Raw genomic sequence first — 23,708 nt, 5'->3', positions numbered from 1 at the left:
AGCCAAGAACATGCTTTTGATTTAGAGGTACTCTACAGAGTAAGTTGTTTCCTGAAATTGAACATATAGATCTTGATATAGTGGTACAGGAACATCCAGAGGAGTTAAACTCCTAGATCTATACACTAGTGAGCCTGGGGGCAGAGGGAAGGAGTAAACCATGATAGAAAACTCTAGTGGACTCCTGACCTTGCAACTAGAAAGCAAGAGTAAAGCTTGTGCTATTTTCCCCTTGGTCTTTTGCTGTCAGTATCTGTAAGCTCTGGTTCTGCAGACAGCTCTGGAACAAGCTGTAGCATTAATTTAATTTAATTTATTTGTTTATTCTTACTTAACTGATATAATTCTCCCCAAGACTTGCCACTTAGCATCATGGTTTCTAATTCACTGTGTGTTGCTATCTGCATACATTTTGGATGTGAGTGGATTAACTAACAATGAATATTTTCAGCCAAGTTTCCTGGGTAGGTGGGTTTGTCATGTTTTGAGATGCTCTTTGCCTTCCCATCTTCTTTCCCCCTAGAATTTGTGAAAGTATTTTGTTTTCAGTCAATTTGATAGAGGCCAAGAGGTCATAAAGACAGTTCATTTCCTTCAAGTTTATTCAGGTAGGGGAAAATAATTTGAAAACATTGCAGATGAAAAAACTGCAGCATGAGCTTGACTTACTGTGTGATTCAGATCTATACCAGACACATATGTTACAAATGCTCCAACCACATTCAAATCATCAATGAAACTCGTACTTTATTGAAATCCCAAGGCTCAAGACTTAAGAAATGGGGTTTCTTTAATTCTCATGTTCAAACCTGTGTGGCAGTCTGTGTGTTAAAATCATAAAGTAAATGTAGGCTGGAGTTAAGCTTGTATTTATGCTTCTGATTAGGTAATGTAAGTCTGGAAAATATTTTCTTGTCTCTGGATCTTGTAACCCACCAAGTAACAAAGCAAACGGTACTGCGGCAGAACAAACTAGAAAAGAAGCCAAAATAGTTTCCTTAAAAATCAAATAACTGATATTCCTCTGAAATAATGAATAGATATAAAATTCAAATTGTAATATTCATTCTCTTGCACAGAATTTCCAGTTCATCAGCTCTTTGGCCTTATGTTGTTATTGACACGCGGTTTTCTGCTCCACTTTTTTTACAGTTTTTTTTCTACTGAAAGTCAGCATGAATATAGGTATAGAAAATCCATTTTTCCAAAAGGCAATTCCAGTGTACTTCATGAACTCTATATGAGGTTCAGAAAAAGCCATACAAATCAACACTGCCATATTTCACAGGATGTTGTATACATGGATAAACATCGACTGTTAAATACTTTTCTTGACTACACAGACGCTTGTCAGAACTGAGGATTTTATGCATGAACCTTGAGGAGATTTGTCTTATTGGACTGGATTCAAATGGAATTGACAAAATTTGTGTAAGGCTACAAGAGGAGATATTTCTTCTTACTGTATTGGAATAAGTCCATGATAGGGAGTTCCCATGACAGGGAAAGCCAAGTAATTTGACAAGAGACCTTTGAGAGACAGGTGCTGCAATATTTTTACTAATTTACTCATAGGAGGGAACTTCTGAGCAATTAGTAATTACTCTAATTACAAAGTACATTTATACAGTCCGACACACACACACACAAAATCTCACTGATAAAATACAAGGAGCAAACTACAGTACAAGCAATATTTACTGACTGTGCTATTTTTCCTATTGTTTTTATTTTAGCTATAATGAAAGTGTATGAAGATTTTTTCCTTTACAAAGAAGGGATCTACAGACACTCCTACAAAGCAGGTTCCAAATGGAAAACACATTCAGTCAAACTACTTGGGTGAGTAAAACGTATTATTTTACCATTTTCTCTGCTAGTCGTGAACTTAGTAAAACGTTATTTCCCAGTTTGGAATCCAATGGCTTCATTGTCAGAGGTGTAACACTGTTACCTTCCAATGTTGCTTCATTGTTGCTTCATTGAAGCTTATTGTTGCTTCATTTTTCAATATCTGAGAATTTTAGAAATTATTGGGAAAAGCTATAGACCTATGACTTTGTAATCCACTCCAACATTTACTCTAAGGCTTCAAATACAGTGGTTTATAGAACAAAATGTTTTGGTGAGTGCTCACATATCTTCCATGTATACAGCAAGTTAAAAACAAAATGGAAATGATTAAAATGAAGCATGTCACCAAGCAGAATGCAAAGTGAAAGATAAAAATTGTCAGTGGCCTCCTAAGTAACAAGCACAGGTGTGTTTACACAGTAGTCTGGGCTCTCTGTACCCATACAGAAATAAGCTGCTGTTGAGATGCTGGTTATTTTATTTGGGATGCATAAGAAATATACACCTAGGTCTGAAACTGCTGAAGAAGAATATGAATCCACCAGATATAGAATAGAAGAATGTGATCCACCAGTGGATCTTCCCTCAAATGTTGAACAGTGCCACTATATTGAGATGACAAGCATCTAAAAATGTGCATGCACATGAATTACAGAAGACACCTCAGGCCTCTTTTCTCTGACATGGAGGGAATATACAAGGATGCACTTATTAAATCACTGAGTGAATAGTTACACAGACAAATGACTAGAGATAAGCCTCAAACAAATATTTTGTAGGTGATCTACAATATCAAAAAAATAATTATTCAGGCCCATGTTAGGAAGATTGCTGAGACTATCTTCAACATGTAGTTCAATAAAATAACTGCATTTTGTACCTGTGATCTTAGTGAAGATACCTTTGCAAAGGACAAGGAAATGCTTATGGTTGTGGAAAATGCTGGCTAGGAATTATGAGTGTGCCTACTAGTGACACAGCAGCAGGGAAAAGCAGCAGGCTTACACAGGATCAGCCTTGAGCCTATACAGTTGCAAAAGGTATTGACTCAGACGAATAGAGGAAAAGCTCCTGAAGTGAATGTTATGAAGCAAGGAAAGTGAGAAAATGACATGGACTATGGAACAGAGGACTGCATTAGGAAAAGATGTTTAAAAATGAAAGTATATGTTGGTTTATGTATATGTATTTAATGTATATCTGAAAGATAAAGAAAAAGTAATAAAATTAAACTATAAAATTTACACTACAGTTTGAATACCTCAGATAAGCTGCTATGGAACTGTGGGTGCAGATTCTGGCAGTCCTATTCTTGGTGAAAATGTAGGGTGGTAACAACCTTTCCCTCAGAGGAATATATGCTGAGCAATTTACATAGGGGAGCAATTAGACAACACTGACGCAGGGGGAAAATGTGATGGCTGAGAAGGGAGAAAGAAGGCTGTTAATGTGCTGAAGTGGCTGTTGATTTAAATGGGAACTGATAGACTGTGCATGGGAAAGATAACCCTTAGGTAAGGAGCCATTTATGAGCAAAACAATGAAAGCCTTGACTTAGACCAGCAGCTGCCTAGAGATGACCACGTTGACTGGTCGGTGCAAAACACTGAGTAGGAGGAAAGGCAAGTGGTCTAATATGCCAAAGGACACAAGCAAGAAAGTGAAGGAAAAAGAAGAAAAGTGAAGGCAAAGAAACCTCAGGCTGTTAGGAGGATTTACTTACTTATTTTCACTGAAAATTGCTGAAGTATCCAATGTATCCAACAATATAAAGAATTATCCATCCTTTCGTTTGCTAACATACAAGGGTTCTGACTGTTGAGATTATACGACATAAATATTTGCAGAAGTGTTTAACTGTAAAATTGGATCCAGGTTTGACAAGTTGGAGGCTGTTAGATCCCAAGACCAGGTGTGCTTAAATTTCTAGCAATGATAAATTCAGTGATAAAATGTGACTCTGCACTGTGAAGTATAAAGCAGTTTTGAAAAGACTTACATGTCTTCAGGATAAAACTGTCATTTTTTCATATCATTGAATAGTTTGAACTAATTTGAATGTAAAATATATGGCCCAGATATAAGATCTTTGCCATCCATTGCTTGTTTTTATGTTTTGTTTTGTTTTGTTTTGTTGTTGATTTTTTTTTTTTCAAAGGACAATGTAAAATCCTTAGCCTAAATAAAAACTCATGAGAATCTCATTAAAGTTGGACATGAAACAAAAATATTGATGATGGTTTTTATTCTGCTTCAGAGAAATAGTTTCTAGAGAGAGAAAAGGGGGTAGAGATGATGACGTATTGTAAAAAAATGTAGTTTTGTACAGGCTGATATTTATTGTAATCTGATTTTTCAGATTTATTTTTCATTTATTACTCCTTTTGTACAAGAGAGTCAATATTTGTAAAAGGCAGCTATAATAATGATTGACCATATTGAACTGATATTTGCAATATCTAAGAAACATTTTTGAAAATGCCATAAGCTGCTCATGCATTCTACTACATCAACTACAAGGTGATGGAGATAAAATGGAAATAAATTTTAGTGAAGCTTTCCAGAGCTATTTTTAACAAAAACAGATTTGCACATATAAACTGTCTAACTGATCACTGAATCATATAAATTGTGAATTCATTGACTGAATTTCATTGTTGTGCAGTTTGAAATTGTTAGCTATTTTATATCCTTTTAAGGCTTCTGTTTCATAAAACCAGCTCTGATAGAACAATGAATCTTTCTCTAGTGAGGCAGTGTGTAACCTCAGGCTCAAGGGGAGAATGGGAAAACAACTGCATGGAAGCATAAGAGCAAAACATGGAACATCCAGGTGGAGGTAGCAGACAGTTTGGGTTAGAACATGGTCTCTGTGGACAGTAAAACAGGGCTTTCAGCAGTCAGGAGGCAGGACTGGCCTGCTGACATTTTGAGAGAGTAGTTTCTATGTCTTGTCTGCAGAGGCAGGGAGGTAAGCAGAAAAAGTGAATAATGGAGACTGGGATTCATAAAAGCTAAGTTTTGATGTGTAAAATTTAGATGCCACATCTCTGCTAGGCAGTCATGGTTCTCTTTATCACCCATGGCTGTTGATCTGCTCTTTCCTACTTATCTGTCTTTAAGTGAATCAAATTGCTTTGTTGGATCCCATTTCTTTTTGCTGATTATAAAAGAACCCCTGAGGATAATGTCAGACTTGCAGAGCTAACATTAAAATGTCTAGGCTAGACTAGATGAATCCCACTTGCACAGGTATTATAAAGTAGCTTAAACAACAAATTAACTGACTGGGGCATTATATTTATAGAAAGATAGTATCTACAAGATGTCTTGCATATATATGTTTGTATATATGTACACAAACACACGGATTTATGTGTATATACACATATATTTACAACTCAAATACACCATAATGAGAATGAGCTAAAGCTAAACGAGCACAAAAAAAAAAAAAAAATAAAAAAAAAGACTAAAAAAAGATTTGAAACTGTACACTTTATCCCAAGTATCATAAAAACAGACTAAATTCCTATGAAAGAGGAACTTGGTTGCTGATTTACCTACCAGATTTAGACTTCGAGTTGCCAAACATGTCAAGTCTATTCTATAGCAGATTCTTTATAAAACTGATCCACCTTTTCTTCCACCTTATTTTTTTTCTGGTTTTCTACTCCTCTGGCTTTCTTAATTCCATTCAGGAAAAGATGACAGAAGAGAAAAGGAATGTTTATAGGGATAAAAAAGATTGAGAGTGAGGATATAGTGGATAGGGCGTAAAGATGTCAAAGCCTATAACTATAGAGGAAGTATGTTGGTTTAAGTAGCTACGCCTCTAGATCAAATATATATATATTTTAAAAGATAGGCATAACATAGTAAATAATCTATCACTAATTTTTGAAACCTGCTCAGACAAATTCTCCCTCAGCCTTATTCCTCTGCATCATTTCAGCATCAGGGCCAGGCATCTGATCTGTCCGCACAAAGAACTGCATCTGCTGCTCCCCTGACATGGAAAAATTCAGAAAGGCCTTAAAAAAGGCCAAATCTTTGGCTACAATCAAATCTATGAACTGTCACCTTAAAGACTGGAGCAAGAATAATTTTATTAAAAGCCTTAGATACTGATTCATGAAAAAGATAGATTTTCAGATATGTAGAAGATACTCAGAATGACAAAGGACTTTCATAAGAGGACACCAAGAGATGTACATTAATAGGAAACAAATTTCCCTTCTATTTTTCTCAGTGATTCACTGTAAGCTTTAAATTCAATAATGCACCAGACTAAATGGCATTGGATCAACTACGCCCTGAAAAAGTATGGGCTGAATTCATTGCTTCTTTACAGAAAGAGGCACACTAATTGAGATAAAATTGACACGTGAGGCAAAAACCTCTGTTTTAGCATTGAGGGGCTAGTCAGACAGAGCAACAGCACTTTAACATTTAATACACAATTAAATGACTCATCTGTGTGAAGTCCAAAGGCTTAAAAAAGATGCCCATGACTGCTGTTATTGACACTCCAATTTTTGGCTTTACAGACATTGTGATATGAGAAATAAATTCATTTTCTTTAATTTAATTCTCTTATTTTAGACAATCAATATCAGATACTACAGTTTAAAAAACTGAACAGCAACAAAAATATTTTACAGCAAAGATAAATACATTACAAGATCACAGGGAAAAGACACAATGTTTGGCAATTCATGCTGTTAAATCCATGAGACTGTTTCCTATATAATTTGTTATGACAGATTTGTGGGAATTATTTAACTACTGACTTACTCATCTCTCATGCTAAAATGTCCAGGCAAAACCATAGGTTCAAATTCCAGTAGCCATTTTCTGAAAAATTTTGTCTGGCAGAGAACACTAGTCAGAGAACTCTGACCTTAAAAATCAAAGATTAAGAACAAAATTGTTCTCTAATTCAGTAGATTAAAATCCTAGTCTTTAAGAAGGTACTGTGTTTTTGTGTACCTGCAGGTATACAAGAATAGGACATGACCTACCATACTTATGAGTTTTTTTTCTTTGGCCTGTTATTATCATGACAGTTATACGACCAGGTCCAGGGAAGAAGTGAGATAAAAAGTTTCAGAATGCAAGTGCTTGTGGCCTGCTCTGTTTTTATCTGTAAAAGAAGGTACTCTGACCCTCATATGAAAGCAGAACTTTTCTATTAATATAAACCAAGTCAAGATGAGAGGACTGAGTAATCTTTGCATCGTCTTCCTCAGTATATGTAGTCTGTGGGAAGACAGTCATTGTGCAAGGATTTTTTTTTATTATTATTATTTTTTGCCAGTGTGGTGACATTAAAATAACATTGCCTACATGGAAAACAGTATTAGGTGGACAAATGAGCCCATTTTATTAGCATTGGCTGGGGTCAGCACTTAGGAGAGAAGTGTCTTCAGGAGTTATCCCTCTCTTGATTGCAGAGTGGTTTTTCCCTAATTCGAAGTCTCAGTTAACATAAATTGAATGGGATGAATTTGGACTACACCAAGTCATATTTGATCACCAGCTACTTTGGGGGGATAGAAAGAGTCAGAAATATCTCATTAAACTTATAACAATATAAATCATGTGATTTATATTGTATTGGAAGTTATAAAAGGTTTTCTAGTTTACCATTTGACCTGAAGATCTCTGAATGTAGAAATGACAATATTCAAAATAAAAAAAAAGAAAAAGAGGAGAATTAAGAAAAAGTAACAATATGAGTCTTCACTTATATTGTTTGTAACTTTAAAAACAGAATACATGCAATGTTTCCTTCATACTTCTTTTGAGTATGCTGTTTTTAAAGACTTACGTCTGTGCTTCATCTTATTCAAAGAAATGTGACATGATCTTCAGTGTGCACACACTCTTAAGAAAGCCACAGAGAAACCATGTCAAAAAGTGAAAAAAGCAAACAGCAACAGAGATAAATCTTGACATTATTCCTGCAAACTTTGTCACTGACTTCAGTGAATCCAGAATTCAACCTACAAACTGTATAACTTGGAAACTGCAACTGTGAATTAAAGCTAGTAGAAAAAGAACTACAGAGTGATATAAAATAACATTTTACTGTTTGTGTATTTTTGATCATAAGTTGGGGACTGTAAGTATGTAAGAAGAATCTGTTCTAGATACAAGTTGTTGGATGGGAGAAATTATAAAGATGATGCAGAATGCTGATTCCTAGAGCATCTGTGTTCAGTAAACAGTTTAACTCCTAGGTTAATGCAAAACATTGACCTCCAAATCCACTGCATGAATCTTGAGTTTGAGGTTTTAGCTCACATTTGTCTCATTTTCCTTCACTCTTATGGCCTTATTTCTTTTTTAGTTGATAACTTCACTCTTAAGGAGTCAGTTAGTATACATGTATGTTTCAGAATGCTCTCCAGATTGCTTCGCTCCATTTTCCTGTTAACAGCATTTTACTTACCAAGCTTAATTTAAGCACACTAGGATGTAGTCTCTGTTCTCCTACAAAACTGACTACACCTCCATTTTAAAGCAAATGATGATAGCTCTTCTTGTTTTGTTAGGCTATACTTCTAGTTTTGTACTGTATTCAATATTTAACTATGAGCTGCTTCATTTTCCCTGAAACTTGCTTTATTCCTCCTGAGTTTCATGAAGTCCATCTACATTGTGTTAATTCAGACTCTTGAAAAAGAAACTAAAGAATATTTAAACAAAACCAATTTCCATGCTTTGAAAAACTCTCCATATTCTATTTTTTTTTTTTTTTTTTTTAACTTCACACGTTGTGCATTCAGAGCCTACTTCTACTGTATTAATATCAAGGGAAAATTACTACTGAAGAGGAAGACCTCAGAATTGGACAAAAAAAAAAAAAAAAAAGACCCATTTATGGAAGAATGCACGTGCATATGCTTTTATCTAAAGGAGTACAAGAATTGTGTTTTCAAAGCAAGCTGGAATTGATTTCCCTTGAGAAGTATTTTGCTTATGTTTTTTTTCTCCCAAAGGGGACTGAATACAGGTTGGTGAAATTATTTCTTTTTATTCAAGGTTATTTTCAGTTGAAGATCATGAACGTTTTGTTTGGCAAAACTAAGTACTACATTTCTAACAGAATAGATTTGTCACAGAAAATAAAACTCCATTTTTATGCAATTTTCTATAACTAATAAGCAGCCCTTCTCCTTAATGATTCCTTCAAATCATTTCTTGTTCTTCTTAATAAAAATGGAAATTCTGTAGAGGGTAATGTTGAAAGCTTTTCCAAAAAATACCAAAGGTTGGGACATCAGTGGTCTAAAGCTTTGTTAAAAATAAGCCTAGTAGATTCCTTGTCTCTGTGAGTAATGAGGTCCAGCATTTGTTTGCATTTGAAATGTCATTCATTTAAAGTAAATATCAAGATGGAATAATCACAAAAGCAAGAGACAAAAAAGTGCCGTTAGATTATTTTGGTCATTTTCCAGAAAGTGTAATATTGTTCTCTATAGGATGTTGTCCAAGAATCTGTCAAGTCACTTTTAAAAGTCTCTGTCATTTCCCCTTGGGAACAATTCCCCTGGGATTTAAATTACTTCATTATCTGCAGATTTTTCCTTGGTGTTTTATTTCCTTGATTTCTTCCCACTCTTCTATCCATAAACTAATATATGACATTGAATTCTCTCTTTCTCCTTGATTTTGAACCCTTTGCACATCTAGGCTGTTAAATAGTGAATATATATTTTTATTTATTCTTTTATCAGTTCCTCAAATAGAATCATAGAAACATAGAATATTTTGAGTTCGAAGGGACCCACAAGCATCATCAACTCCAAATCCTGTCTCCACACAAAGGAACACCAAAAAATCTGACCATTTGACTGAGAGCATTGTCCAAACACTCCTTGAACTCTGACAGTCCCAGTGCCCTGCCCACTTCCCTAGGAAGCCTGTCCCAGTGCCTGACCATTGTCAGTGAAGAACCTTTTCCTAACACCCAGCCTTACCCTCCCCTGTACCAGCTCCATGCCGTTACCTCAGGTCCTGTTGCTGTCCCCAGAGAGCAGAGCTCAGTGCCTGCCCCTCTGCTCCCCTTGTGAGCCGCAGGCCGCCATGAGGCCTTCCCTCAGCCTGCTCTGGTCAGGGCTGAACAAACCAAGGGACAAAAGCTGCTACCCATACAGCCCTCTCACTTCACCATCTTTGTTGCCATCCTTTGGACACTCTCTTTACTAATTTTAAGTCCTTCATATACTGTGGTGCCCGAAACTCATGCAGTGCTAAAGTTGAGGCTGAACTAGTGTGGAGTAGTGGGGATACCTGTTAACTCTTATTTATTCCCAGCAGTGTCTTCTCAGATTTAGTGTAGTGCTCCAGTCATACACTGTAAAATTCTTCACTGAAAACACGAATGATCTTGCTTACATTTAATCCCAGCTTCTTACATTTTCTTTCTAATGTTATTAACATACGTAAAGCAGACTCATGTTTAATTTGCTGCTCACTATCATTAGCATTTTCCCACCAGCTTCCAAGGCCTTGGCTTCCCTGGAGATACTGGAAAACTCTGATTATTCAGCTAGGTCAGAATGTCATTAGCAAGGAACATGTAGTTTGGATAGGTGTACTTTAGGAAAAATTGGTAGTGAATATATTGGCAGATCTACAGGATCTCAGGAATAAGCTGTCAGAAAAAAGAACTGTAGAGAGAGAAGATATAATACTGTCTGTATTAGACAAATTATATCAGCTAAGAACTCTGACAAATGTCTTTTTTTTTTTTTTTTTTTTTTTTTTGAATGAAGTAATGACAATCATTCATTAATTCCTATTGATTTTAACTTCTAGTCAAATATCAATATCCCTCAGACTCATGAACAGATTACTGTCTTTTTCTTTCTATAAAGATTATTTTCTGAAAGCAGATAATAGCAACAGGATTTACTCTTGTACTGAATAATTTTCAAATACAATGCCCAGCATAAAGGGATTCTCTTCCATGATTAAGACTGCAACGCACAGATGTTATACAGTAAAAATTAAATAGTGTAATTTTCCCTCCCAATCTGTTGTTGATCCCTCAACCAGCTCTTGTTCTGAGCTGTAAAGGAACATAAAATGCAATTCAAATTAGTTTAACAACCTTTTTAGCACAATAAATTCCTGGTATAATTTTGTTCAACCAAACTGTATCATCTTTGATTTTGTGCTGTGTTGTGAGAAACTGATAAAATATTTTATGCCTTGTTATTTATTATAATAACTTTACCCCCTCTCTAAATTCTTTGATTTTATCCCTGGTGATTTAAGAGCTACGGAATCCAAGTCCTTCAGAGTGTAGTGTCTTAATTCTCATAATTTATTCTGAAATTATGCACTACAGCTGTGTATATTTGGAAGCTGATACAGTCAATTTCTCCAACAAGTGGATGAAGATCTTTATTTAAAAAAGCAAATCAGCTTTGATGAGTTTTGGAATTCCAGGGTGAAATCTGACTGTAGAGTTAAAAAAATTAATTTTTCACAAGACTAAGAATGACTATTATTTTCTGTAGTTGCTTACAATTCCTGTAAAATAACACTCTACTTCCCTTTTTTTTTTTTTTTTTTTTTTTTTTTTTTTTAGTACACGATTTATAATTCTTTACAATTTCATATTTAATTTATTGTTTGCAGTCTTTTATACCTGCACCCTGACAGTCTTCTGTAGGCATTTTTTTTTCCTCATAACTGCTGTTTTTGTTTGTTGTTGTTCTTTTAGATGATATTTGATTCATATGAAGATTTTAAATTATTACTACTTTTATTTAAATATCACAGCACATTAGTAGCCTTGCTGATTCCTATTGCAATGCTATATTCAGCATATATTTCCAAGTAATTTCCAGTCTTCTCCTTCACTCTACTCACACTTCACTAGGCACTTATGTCAGGACTCAGTTTAATATTCAGTTGCCTAGTTGTATGGTTCAGCAGATAAGTGTAGGGTGCTACATATCCAAATTTTCATCTCAGAGGTGGTGAGCTAGACAACATAAGCAATGGAGTCTGCAACTCAGTGACATCTGCTTGAGAATCCATCTGTTCCCTTTCCCCCGGGCAGTTAGTGCTACCAGAAGTGGGAAGTTCCCACCTGGCTTTGTCTCCAAAAAGACACGGTTCTCTCATAGGTCCTGTGTTATGTCTGACAGAAACATGTAGATATTTCAGGCACCCTAAGGCATCTCAACACCTGGCCCTAGACACCTGCATTTAGTCAAGTGATTGGATCCCAATGTTTGCTCCTGTGGGACACATACAATTTCATTTCTTATCTTGAGATATATCTCACAGTGTTCCTGTCAGGAAAAAGACAAATTACATTTCCAGTTCTGACATTAACATTTACACTAAAGATAATAACATCGATGTACTGCTTAAGTCTCAGAAAACCCCAGTGCAACTCTAGTACAAAATACCTTTTACATTGTAAAGGAACTTTTATCTATTCTATTTTTTCTCAGTATACCCATAAAAGGATTTGCATTTTTTAATAATATAATTGTACTGCTAGTGCCTTTCCAAGCTATATAGATTTTTCACTTTTCTGGGATAGAAGTGAGATGTTTGACTGAGATTCACTTTTAGAACCCAGTGGTTTACTTGTCTCCTTCAGCATAATACTTAGCATAATTTTACTTAATAATAAGTATTATTACATGTATAAGAAATAATAATTATTTACTTAATAATAATGCAATTATTACTATGTATTATTATTATGTAATTGTTATTATATTATATTTTTTCTAGATGCTCTTTATTTTATTTTATTTTGTTTTACATTTTGATTTCAAAGATTTTGTGGGACCACTGAACATGTTCTCTGAGCTAGTACTCTCCAGTGAAAATGATTGGGAATGTTATAATTTTTCATTACTGCTATCAATAAAATAACAGGTCATTTTTTACGCTTAGTATATATTCCACGATGACTTCTTAGTCTATTAGTAGGTAGATCTTTGCAACTAATGTCTGTTTTAAAATGTAAATGAGATAAAGAAATCAAATCTCAAGGATAACCCAGATTCAGTAAAATATATTTACAGACTCCTGTTGTATTATGAAAACATATATGATGTGAACACCATTGAAATAAGACTGATTTCTGAATTTTGAAATAACACACTGTCCAGTTCCTATTAAACCTACTGGATGGCAACGAGTTTTAAAATGTTCACATTTCCCCTGACTTTTTTTTTTTAGGTTACTGAGTATTTACTGATCATTTTAACAAATTTGTCTCAGTCTTCATACTTCAAGTAGCAGTACTTACAGCAGCAAGTAAAACAGCAGCTAAAATTCAAGCTGACTTTATTATCATTCGTTTCTATTATATATTTCTTTTTGACTCAGAAAATTCACCCTCAGATGCCTGACTTAGCAGCAGAAAGGATATTTAGGGATTTTTATTTTTTTTCCGTGGGGAATCTGAACTTAAATTAAGCTTTAAGTGGAAGCTGTGCCTGGGTACTGTAACATGTGTTATAGGTATAACCAAGGGAGACAATGTGGAATTAATTCATTTCATCAGTAAAACTGAAATCATGAAAGCTACTGAAGTACAACTTTATAGGCAGGAAAAGGAAAAAAAAAAAATTAAATATTTCTGCTGAGAAGTCTCATTTGGAAAATTAAGAAATCTATTTTAGAAAGTACTTTCTCCTTTTCTAAAGGTACTACTGCAGAAACACTTTTCACTTAGGAGTTTTTTGGAAGAATTGCTTCCAATATTCTTTTGGGAATATTGCTTTAGAATCTATATTAGGATGAACAAGCCCAGAAGTCTCCAGAAATGCTCTTAGCTGGAGCTGACATTCATTCCCAGAGGCAAGATGTCAAATCAAACTGGCAGGGGGCCTAAACCACTGTATCATTGAACAATATATATCTGCTTGTTTCACAAAACAACAGCTGTTTTCATTACAGCTGATTGCTTTTCAGACAGAGAGAAGCACTATAGCCTGGGAGAAACGAGAACTAATGAATCTCAGCCAGCCTATAGAACAAGCCTGAACCAACCATGCCAAGTTTTAGGAAAGACTTTGGCAAATGGGCCTGGGAATTCATGCCACATTTGCTGCCAGTAAAGGTCAGCATCTATGGAAATGTCAGTCTGTTCCACCTTTCCTGCTAAAATCCTGCTCCTGATTCACCCAATAACCTCAAGACTGGCTTTGACCAGTAAACAATGAACCAACTTTATTAGCTGCTCTTTAGACTACAGCCATTAAAAAACTGGCAAAATCCCTTGCCTCATCAAAATCTATAATCTATTACTTAGTTATACAACTGTTACATAAAATCTATATGTTGAATACAAAATAAGTTAATAATTCGTGGAACCATGGATTAGTAGGGATGGCACAGATCAAGTTGCTTAGATCATTAAGTAGTTTATGCTAGAAAGGATCTCTGAAGGTCATCTAGTTCAATCCCACAACTCAGAGAGCCAGCTTCAAGCTAAGTTCAGGTTTCTGGGGCTTCCAAGGGTGCTTTTTGGGTATATATGAGGGCAGATGTTGCACAACCTCTCACATTGAATAACACATTACTAGTGTTTCATGTTGTAAAATACTTTTGCTTCTTTATGTCCGATTGCAACTTCCAGATTGCAACTTCCTATTGCAACTTGCAGAAAAATGTGACTGTCACCTTCTGTCTATTGGCTGTCTTAATTCTATGATTAGAATAGATCTCCACTAAACCACCTCTCCTGAGCCAGCTCCCACAGCTACCCTTGTACGTCAGGTGCTACAGACCCAAACATGTCAGTGGATTCCTTCTGGTTTTGTTCCAGCCTGTATTTTATATGTGGGTGAGCCCAAGACTGGACACAGTGCTCCAAGTACAGAATGGCAGGTCATGACTAAAGAATAGTTGTTTTCTGCCGACTACACTCTTGTATACTTTAATGTAATATATTTTAGTTTAGAATATTTGAATTAATGACCTTGGGGATGGGTTACTGAGTAAGCAGCTCTTCTTTCTAAACTCTAAGATAAAATGCATATATCAAGTCTTTCTGTTTGTATATGACTAGAATGGAACAAAACCTGGGAAATTAAATTCATGGCTATATTATAGTCAAAGATTAACAAAAGGATTCTCTTCCATTTTGTTCTCCAAGCTTTCTTCAATTTAGAAACATTTCTGAGAATCAATATACTCCTGTCAACAAACAAAACTAAAAGTTGAGATTTTTTTAGAAAATATCAAGCGTTAGAAAACAGTTTAATGGTAGAAATGTGAGTCTGCAAGAACTGCTCATCATCCTGTTTAGACAAATAGGAGAGAGAATGTATAGTACTGAATTCAGGAATACAAGAATATAAATTTGATGTAATTTTCATCTATCCTTAACACTGGTGTAAGTATTGGATTTTCATACTGCAGCTGATGTAATTTTTTAACAAAAATTTTTTAACCAGACAAGAAGTAGATCTCAGCTTGATATGAAATGAGATAGCCTATGTATATCTATTTTTAAATTTATGATCATGACTAACTGTGTCTGAAATACATTTGGCAAAGAAACAACAATTAATAATCCCTAAACATTCACATGGTAGTGCAAAAAAAAATGCACAATGAGGCCTTTTTTAAAAGACAACAATTAGATTAAATGCTTATTATCACCAACATTGTTTTTATGATTTCTTGCATTGAGTGACCAGTAGCTACAATATGCTCTTGCATCTGTAATCTGAACTTCACCTCTATGCTAGTTGCAAAGCTTTTACTTCCAAAGTGGACATTTCTGTCTATCATTCTGCACTTCTTCTTCTCAGATAGTATTGAGCCCATGATTGACAGTGTCTGGAAAACAAGCAGCAGCACTGTGGTCCAGATAGGGATTTTATTAGAGATAGATATACATTGCAGTACTCTGTTTCCTACACAGTCTTTGTTAAAAAGAGGAAAAATATGGTCCCAGAGCCTGCAGTGAGATGCCTAGTAATTGGAAAGGCTGGAAAGATCTATAATTTCTCAGTTTAGATGCAGCCATGGTACTACAGCAAAAAACTGTGAGCTTATTCTGCTCAGTGTGCCTTCATATCAAACTTATACTGAAAGATTTGGTACCTGGGGTTTTAAATATATATATATATATATTATTTTTTTTCTCCTTTGGATATTAATGCAGGTGTTCCACACAGATCATGGTTTACTGTTAATCAAGGATAATTTATTTCACTGCAGCTGTTTTTTTTACAAAGATGACTTGAAACTCCAGGTTTCCCCATCCACACTATAGGATTTCTCATTGTATTTTTCCTGCATGCCTTTCAAAGTGAATGGAGCACAGAAATACAGCCAAATCATGTGGCACTGGTGGGATACTGGTGCGATAAACATCCTGCCAATTTTGTACATTAATTTACACTGTAGCAAAATTGCAATAAATGCTCATATCTTTTCACATCTAGTTTTCTATCTGTCCCCCTTGGTAGGTACCCAGCATTGTGGTCCATGAACTGTAAGTAGACAAGTATTCACTATATAAATGAAAAACAAGACAGGGCTCTTGCAATCAGTAGACATGCAAACATACCCATCTACCTAAGGCATGCAGTGCAGCATCACCCAAACTACATCAGGCTACACCCATATGATGGCCCTGGACCTTCTGCTGCAGTGTATATACACACAAAACAAGGTTAAACAACTCATAGTACTGAGCAATTCAGCTACAACTACACAATTATGAAAGGCTTATTACTCAGAGGAGGGGACAAGATTCTGCATGGCTTCATGGATATTGCCGCAACACTTAACGTGTCCTGAAAGATGTCAAAGAAAACCTCAGGTTTACAGGTCATTCACCTTCGCTGTGCAGTAAATCTAATTAGGATGTCAGCAATTCAATTTTTGCTGAGAGCAGCTGGGAACACTTTTAGTCCCAGCTCACGAGTGATAGTCATAAAGGTGTTGGATGAAATCTTTAACAAAAATGTTCCTAGGGATCTTCAGCTGAATTGAAGAATTGTGTTCGCATTAATTTAAATACTCCTACACAGTTCAGTTAGTTCAGATGGCGAGCTCTCCAGAGGAGGGATCCTGTCAGTGAAAACATGAGGTAGTTGCAATGAGAAACTAAAGATACACTTGTACTCAGAATTTTTTCTAGTCCCTGATGGCAATTTCACTTGTGGCTAGCAGGACAATTTTAATCATCATCAGACTTTGTTGTTTAAACACAGAGACCTCTATTAGCTGTTTTCTGTTCCTGGTATTAGGATAACTAACTAACATAAACATTACCCTTGTGTTTGATTGTTTGAAGTCACAAAATATGAACAAATGCATTAAAGGTCTCACTTGTATATCTCTTGTAACAGGTGGGGTTCATTGCCTGGCAAAAATGGACAGAAACAGAAATTCTGGGTAAGTGAATCCTTAGCACTCTGTTTTGAGTGAGAAGACAAAATTTCTACAGTATGGATTATCAAAAAGCAACTTTTCTTTCATTCCTTCTCTCAGTATCTACTTTTCCCTTCACCTTCAAGTCTTCTGTATAATTCTTTTGCTTTTCAGGAAAACTTTTATCCTGCTGGCCCTTGAACTATAGCATCACTTGTCTCAATTTCAAAGCCTGTTTTATCTGATTTCCCTACACCTACATGTGTGGTTTTTCCCATACCATCTTTTCTGTCTCAAATCTTATTCAGGTTTCCCATGAAGACTTTCTTCATTTTGATTCCTGAAAATGAGAGTCAATAATATATATCAGCATTAATCATTAAGCCATTTTGAAAAGACAAGCTATCTGTTTGAACAGCATTGACAATGTTTTCCAGCTATGAGCAAAAAATTAATCATTGGCTTTCAATGATTTAGAATAAGTCAGATTTTATCACTTTGGTTATGATTAATAGTTTATTCCTGTGTTGAGAAGGTAAATTGGAGTTTACTTAGCTGATGGCAGGGTTTATGGTAGTTGGTTTTACCGACATCTAGGGCAAAGCTCCTACTAACTTCATTAGAAACTAAATTTCTCAAAATGTCAACAGCTACCGGAATTAAACCTAATTTATTCAAAGTCAGCTTTTTCATATCTAGGTTCTCTCTTTAACATATTATTTGTAATTGGAATTTTGACCACTGTTGTTTAAATGACTGTTTCCTTCAGGCAATGGATGGATTATCTAATGATATCTGCTTCAATATATCAAACTGCCTAGTAGAAACAATAGTCCATTATTATTAACCGTGACTTTGGAACTAATATTTTTATCAATATAAATGATTAAAAATCGGGAAAAATGCATTCTGATTCTTGCTGAATCAGAGAAGCTGTTTCTTTAAAGAAAACTACCACAAAAGATTAATTTTACATTTTACACCTTGCATTCTTAAATACCACTTTATAATATGAAAAATACATATTTTTCCTCTTTCTTTTTCTTTAGATTGCTGCAAATTCCTGGGGAAAATCTTGGGGAGAAAATGGCTATTTTAGGATTCTACGTGGACAAAATGAGTGTGATATTGAGAAGCTGATTTTAACTACTTTAGGATAGCCATAGTCTTCTACCCTAAAGTATTATACCATATGCTGCTTTATGTATCTATTATTTTAATTGTTGCATATAGAGTCTTTCTAGAGAAATAAAAATTTCTTCTCTGTAAATTATCTTTCTTTCTATTATGGGTTGTTAGGGCTTCCTGACTTGAACACACTGCAGCTATCATAACACTGTTACAATCCCACCTTGCACAAATACAAATAACAACTGTCTCCAAGACTACTGAAAACCTTGGTGTCTCATAGAGCAGGAAGTTCCCTCGCCTGTTATTTACATCTCACCACTATATAGTTATATTAATAATGGCTGATTCAATGGTACTTGAAAAATGGGGCTACACTGTTAGTATTAATCTCTTTATGTTGCATACTGTGGTCACAAATCCTTTTAGAAATATGATGTGCTCTTCCACACAGAATTGCCTCAGATAGCTCATGGTCATGGTAGATTAAAACAAACAAACAAAAGCAAATAAATATCACTAGAATTGTCATCCTGTTAGCGGACAAATGTTTCTTATCCTAGGCTACATTAATTGTATGTATGTATTATTTACTCTTCCTGGAAACTAATGTTTTACTAGTAGATTCCATAAAGTTGATGTATTTAGATTAATATAAAAATAGTTTGTGATGAAATAGTATATTCCTATTCCCACAACCACAGTTAAAGATGTACATTGTAATAGTTTAATTGAATGAAAAAGAAGAGGAAGAAAACGTAATTTTCCCTCAACAAAATCTAGTCAAGTTTCATTCCTGAGCTGCTTTCCAACCTGAGAACGTGCATGTGACTGGTTTCTTATCATTCCCCAAAACCTGTTTCTATTGCCCAACAGAGAGTGTCAGAAAAGACATTCTGTTGTTTGTCTGTCATCTCTGTAGTCTAGACACAGCTCCCAGTGTTGGCCAACAGGATGTCTACCAGTAGTTCCTAATGAGAGACCCAGGGGCCCTTTCATTCCTAATGCTCCCTTAGCTGCTTTTGTCTGAAGAAGCAGCCTAATGGAATGCATCCCCTCCCATCAGCATTGTTATAGTTCTTCATAGGCTTGAGGACCATTTGGCTTATTTATTTATTAAAATATAGATATTACCACTACGAGTATAAGAAGTGAGCTACTCTCTCTCCCTTTTAGTTTCAATTAATCCAAAGGCCAATTGCCAATTGGAATAATTGGTCATAAAATTATCTGCAAAAGAATCAATGTTGGCATGTTAAATATATGGGAGAAAAAGCTACCATGAAATTACAGTAAATGAATTTTCAGTGACACTTGCATTATCTTTAATAGACTATTCCTTCCTCATTCTTTCATTTCTAGAAAATGAAGAACTTGACTTCTAGTATCATCAGCAAAGGAGTAATAGCTTTTCCTTCAAGAACAGTTCATATGCAAGAGATGTCCTTCCCACTAAAATAATGTTACTTAAACTAAACTCAGGCACTATTTATGTTGGATCATTACTGGAAGACCTATTATTAAAATGTATCATATTGCTGCAGATCAAACTCCTCTGTGGCCTCTAGTGTCATACAATGAATTTAGACACAAAAAACGTAATCAGTTGAAATTTATAGTAGAATATAACAAAAGCAGTTTTAAAAGAGCTAAGCACTCTGAGAGAAGTAACCTTTCTAGGTTTGGTGAACTAATCAAGTACTTCTAAGGAAAATGCTCTGAGCCATTTACAAGGCCACTTCCTACACACTTGATGCATATTGATTCTATAAGCTTCAAGATTTCAAAAGAGTAGGACTTAGCTCTAAAGTGAACTATATTACAAAAACACAGGCAGTCCTTTGCAGGTTTTATTTTATTCAAGTCCAAGCTGTTTTGCACTCCTATAGCTCTTACAGTGACTGTTGCTCCTCTTGATTTGCTTGCAAGACCTGTCCAGGATCTGAGCAGTCATGTTAAGCATCTTCAGTGGTAAGAAAGCTCAGAATTAGTCTTCTAGATCTTTATCTGCTCAAATGGTCATATTAACTTGAACAAAACACTATAAGCAAGTGAAAAGAATCTCACCATGTCAAAGCAATTTAATTTTTAGCAGTGATATCATTTTACCCATCTTTTGTGGTTTACCTTTGGTACTCTGAGGAGTTTGTGTGCTCAGCACTTTCTTCATGCTTTCTCAGTATCACAAAGCTGTTTTCAGTTTGCTACAGTATCTGGAAGTTAACAGGCATCCAAAAGCTTATGTGGGAAAACCACCTTGCACTTTGAAAACTACATTGATGTTGCATCAGCTTCTCTGCTGTTGTTCAAAGTATGAGCAAAGGGTCTCCTGTCTGTACAGGTCTTCTCACCCACACTGATCAAGAGACACTGGGGCCAGAGACTCTCATGAAAACTATTTGGAGACAGATTTTAAATGTCAGAAAGGCTTTGAGCTCTAGTTCACTGTCTGGTGGGAGTATGAAGAAACTTGCTCTTCATTAAGATGCCACCTTTCTCATTTCTCTCCTTTTTTTTACCTCTCTCTCACTAATGTTCTGCTGTGCTTGCAGTCTTGGACTAAAAGTGCCACCTAGTTTGGAGCTTTTTTCTATATGAATAGAAAGAGACAATATGTGGTTCAGGTTAACTCAACAAAGAATGCATTGGCTTTAAATCACTAGCATTATTAGTGCTTTGCAGGAATCACAGAAAAGGGTGATAGCAGGAAGGGAAGTCAATGCAGGAATAGCCTTTTGTGACATGGTGTTAAATTTCTTTTTCCATAAATACTGGAAGGTAACATTGTTATGGCAAGAAAAAAAATTCCCACTCAGACATCCAGATTATGCATTACAGAATTTCTTGTTAACAAAATGTTATATGAAGTTTTGATTTGCTGTCAGTCTGTGTAAATTTTAAAACTGAGTATAGAAGTAGCTAGAAAAGCATATGTCTTGGGACCTGGGACCTGACAGTATCCATAACTAATGTAAAGTTCCTTGTCTAAATTCCTGTATATTTAGAAAATGTTTCAAATAAAATTCTGAACAGAAATACCTGTAGGCTTCATGAGAGTTTGAATCTTTCCAGTTCTAACTAAGCAGAACAGGCGTCTTTTACAGTTTATATTAGTATTCCTTTTGGTCTTTCCAGCAATCAGATCCTAAATGTTACTGATAGTATCTAATAGTTGAACAAGGCTATTACCCTTTCAAATGGTTTTAAATGCAAATTTACTTAAAAATTAAAATGGCTAACAAGTCAACAAAGGAACCCTGCCATTCTTATGTTACTCTTACCCTTTTTTTTCTACCCTACTGTGATAGAAACATTGACCATATGATAAATGATAACAAATCACACCCTGAAGATTAGCTTACTGTGCTATGGAAGCACTATCAAGCCTGACTATATTCTGTGGGTTTGTATCCTTTTGTTTGCATGTGGGTGCCCTGTGTGTGTTCTGTGTCATTCTGTTCGCATATATGAGTGTCTGGTAAGCACTGAATTCATGAAGGCAATTGCTCTGTTGAGGAATCTGAGTCACACACAGGCACCTGAGTCTCAGGGAGCTACTTCTACATGTGGCTCCAGGCAGAGATTTTGGTGGGCCTGAGAGGCATAAAAACATCCTCACTACCTCACTACCAATCACTGCACACACCTTGGCAAGACTGGGTTTCCCCAGCTCTGGAGTTTGCTAATTATCATTAGGAAGTCTACAAATTGATGGCACCTGCCAAAATATTCAATACAATTTTCTGTAACAGTTTCAGAATCCTGAGTATGATGAAAATGCTTTTTACAAAACCAGACAATATCGTTAAATTAGACAATGCACATACTCCTGACGAAATTAAGAAAGTTGAAGCACTTGAACATCACACCTAATGAGCATCATTGCTTGAGAACAAATACTAAAGGCAGCAAGGCTGCAAAATGTGGTTGGAGCAAAGGGAAAGGTTTTGTCAGTGTGGCATTTAAAAACTTCAAATTATTATGGGAAAAAGAGAGGACATGAACAACCTCCTGAATTCCTCCTGAATGCCTGTGCCAGTGCACCTGTAGTTGTACCCTGCTACTCTAGCTGGGGGATGCAATACATGGTTTGGGTTTTACTAAGAGCTTGTCTACCTGCTGTTTAGTGTGTGTTACTGCCTGTAATTTTTCCTTAGGAGGCTGTGGTTAGGTAGCAAAGAAGGGTTTTAAGGTGGTTGCTTTATTCTGGATGTCTGGGGTGAAGGCCCTCTAGAAGAACTTTCTTTGAGTATCTGGGCTTCAGTCTGGCAGCCAGCACTTAAACTCAAACCTGTACAGCTTTATGTATAGCTTAGTACAAAAAAGACTTGAAAAAAATGTTATTTGGGAATGCAGCCTAAAGCAAGCAGACAGGCAAAGCTATGAAGCATAAGGTACTTGCAGCTGGAGCAGTTAGTAGACAAGCCCTAAAAAAAATGAAAAGGGAACTGCTTCCCCATAGTTGCAGGATCAAGACAAGTTGCTAGATGGAGAGAAACACTGAAGAGAATGAGCTACCCTCCCAGGATCCAGAGTTAAAAGATTTGCTTGCAATTGTCTTTAGTTTAATGTTTGACTAGTGGTGCGACAGGAGCTTGCACCTGGGCAATTAATGCTGCACCTAGCACTTGGTAATCATTTCCTACATGAACAACTGGCTTACATCTTTGCACCAATCTCCAGTGGCCTCTGCAAGGATTAAACCTTAAGCAATGTGGAGTCTGAATCCTCTGCCTGCATTAAGAACAAATTTTGAGCAACATTACTTTATTCTGAAAGACTTATGTCCATTCAGCCAATATGCCCATATCCAGTTACCATGTTTATTTCCAGACCAATTCAATCTGGGGACTCCCAGCTTCTGGAATTTTCTTGTTCATTTAGTCCCAGTACCATGTGTTGTTCAGCCCTTACCTAGAGCCAAGAAGTTTGGAAGAGGTCAGTGACTGAAGACTGTGTAGAGTGAACTTCCGCTTCGTAGAGCAGTCTTGCTCTAGGGCATATTAAAGACAAAATTAATGCAATGAAAGGAATCAATTTTGACCTTTCTTTCACCTTTCAGCGATGAAGCTGTCGAATATGCATATAGTATTACTTACATCAGTTATAGTTATTACTTCATCTGTAATATTTATAGCTGTGTCTGGAAATCTTGATCATGAAGCAGCACCATGCAAAGCTATTCCTGGTGAACACAGCAGAGAAGAAGGCCTGAGGCAGCAGGTCATATTGCTCACCACTAAAATCCCCAGTGCTTTTTAAGTTTTCTGGGGCCACTTAAAGCCATGGGGAGCCTCAGGCTGTGTACAAAACACTTCAGGGTTATTTGGAGGTTTCACTCA

The 23,708-nt window shown here is 35.8% G+C and overlaps 1 protein-coding gene across 1 annotated transcript in view; it reads left to right on the top strand.

The window, feature by feature from the left end:
• Positions 1-18,508, top strand: part of TINAG (tubulointerstitial nephritis antigen) — a 45,264-nt gene extending 26,756 nt beyond the window's left edge. The window contains exons 9-11 of the mRNA XM_084514738.1: positions 1,737-1,842; positions 17,217-17,262; positions 18,288-18,508. Coding sequence (XP_084370864.1) covers positions 1,737-1,842; positions 17,217-17,262; positions 18,288-18,398 — 263 coding nt within the window. The 3' untranslated portion in view covers positions 18,399-18,508. The remainder of the gene's footprint in view (positions 1-1,736; positions 1,843-17,216; positions 17,263-18,287) is intronic.
• Positions 18,509-23,708: the final 5,200 nt, after the last annotated feature.

This window comes from Aythya ferina (genome assembly GCF_964211825.1).
Source record: "Aythya ferina genome assembly, chromosome: 3".
NCBI classification, from domain to species: Eukaryota; Metazoa; Chordata; class Aves; order Anseriformes; family Anatidae; genus Aythya; species Aythya ferina.
The sequence above is the reverse complement of the archived record's forward strand: the minus strand, read 5'-3'. Positions and strand labels throughout refer to the sequence as shown.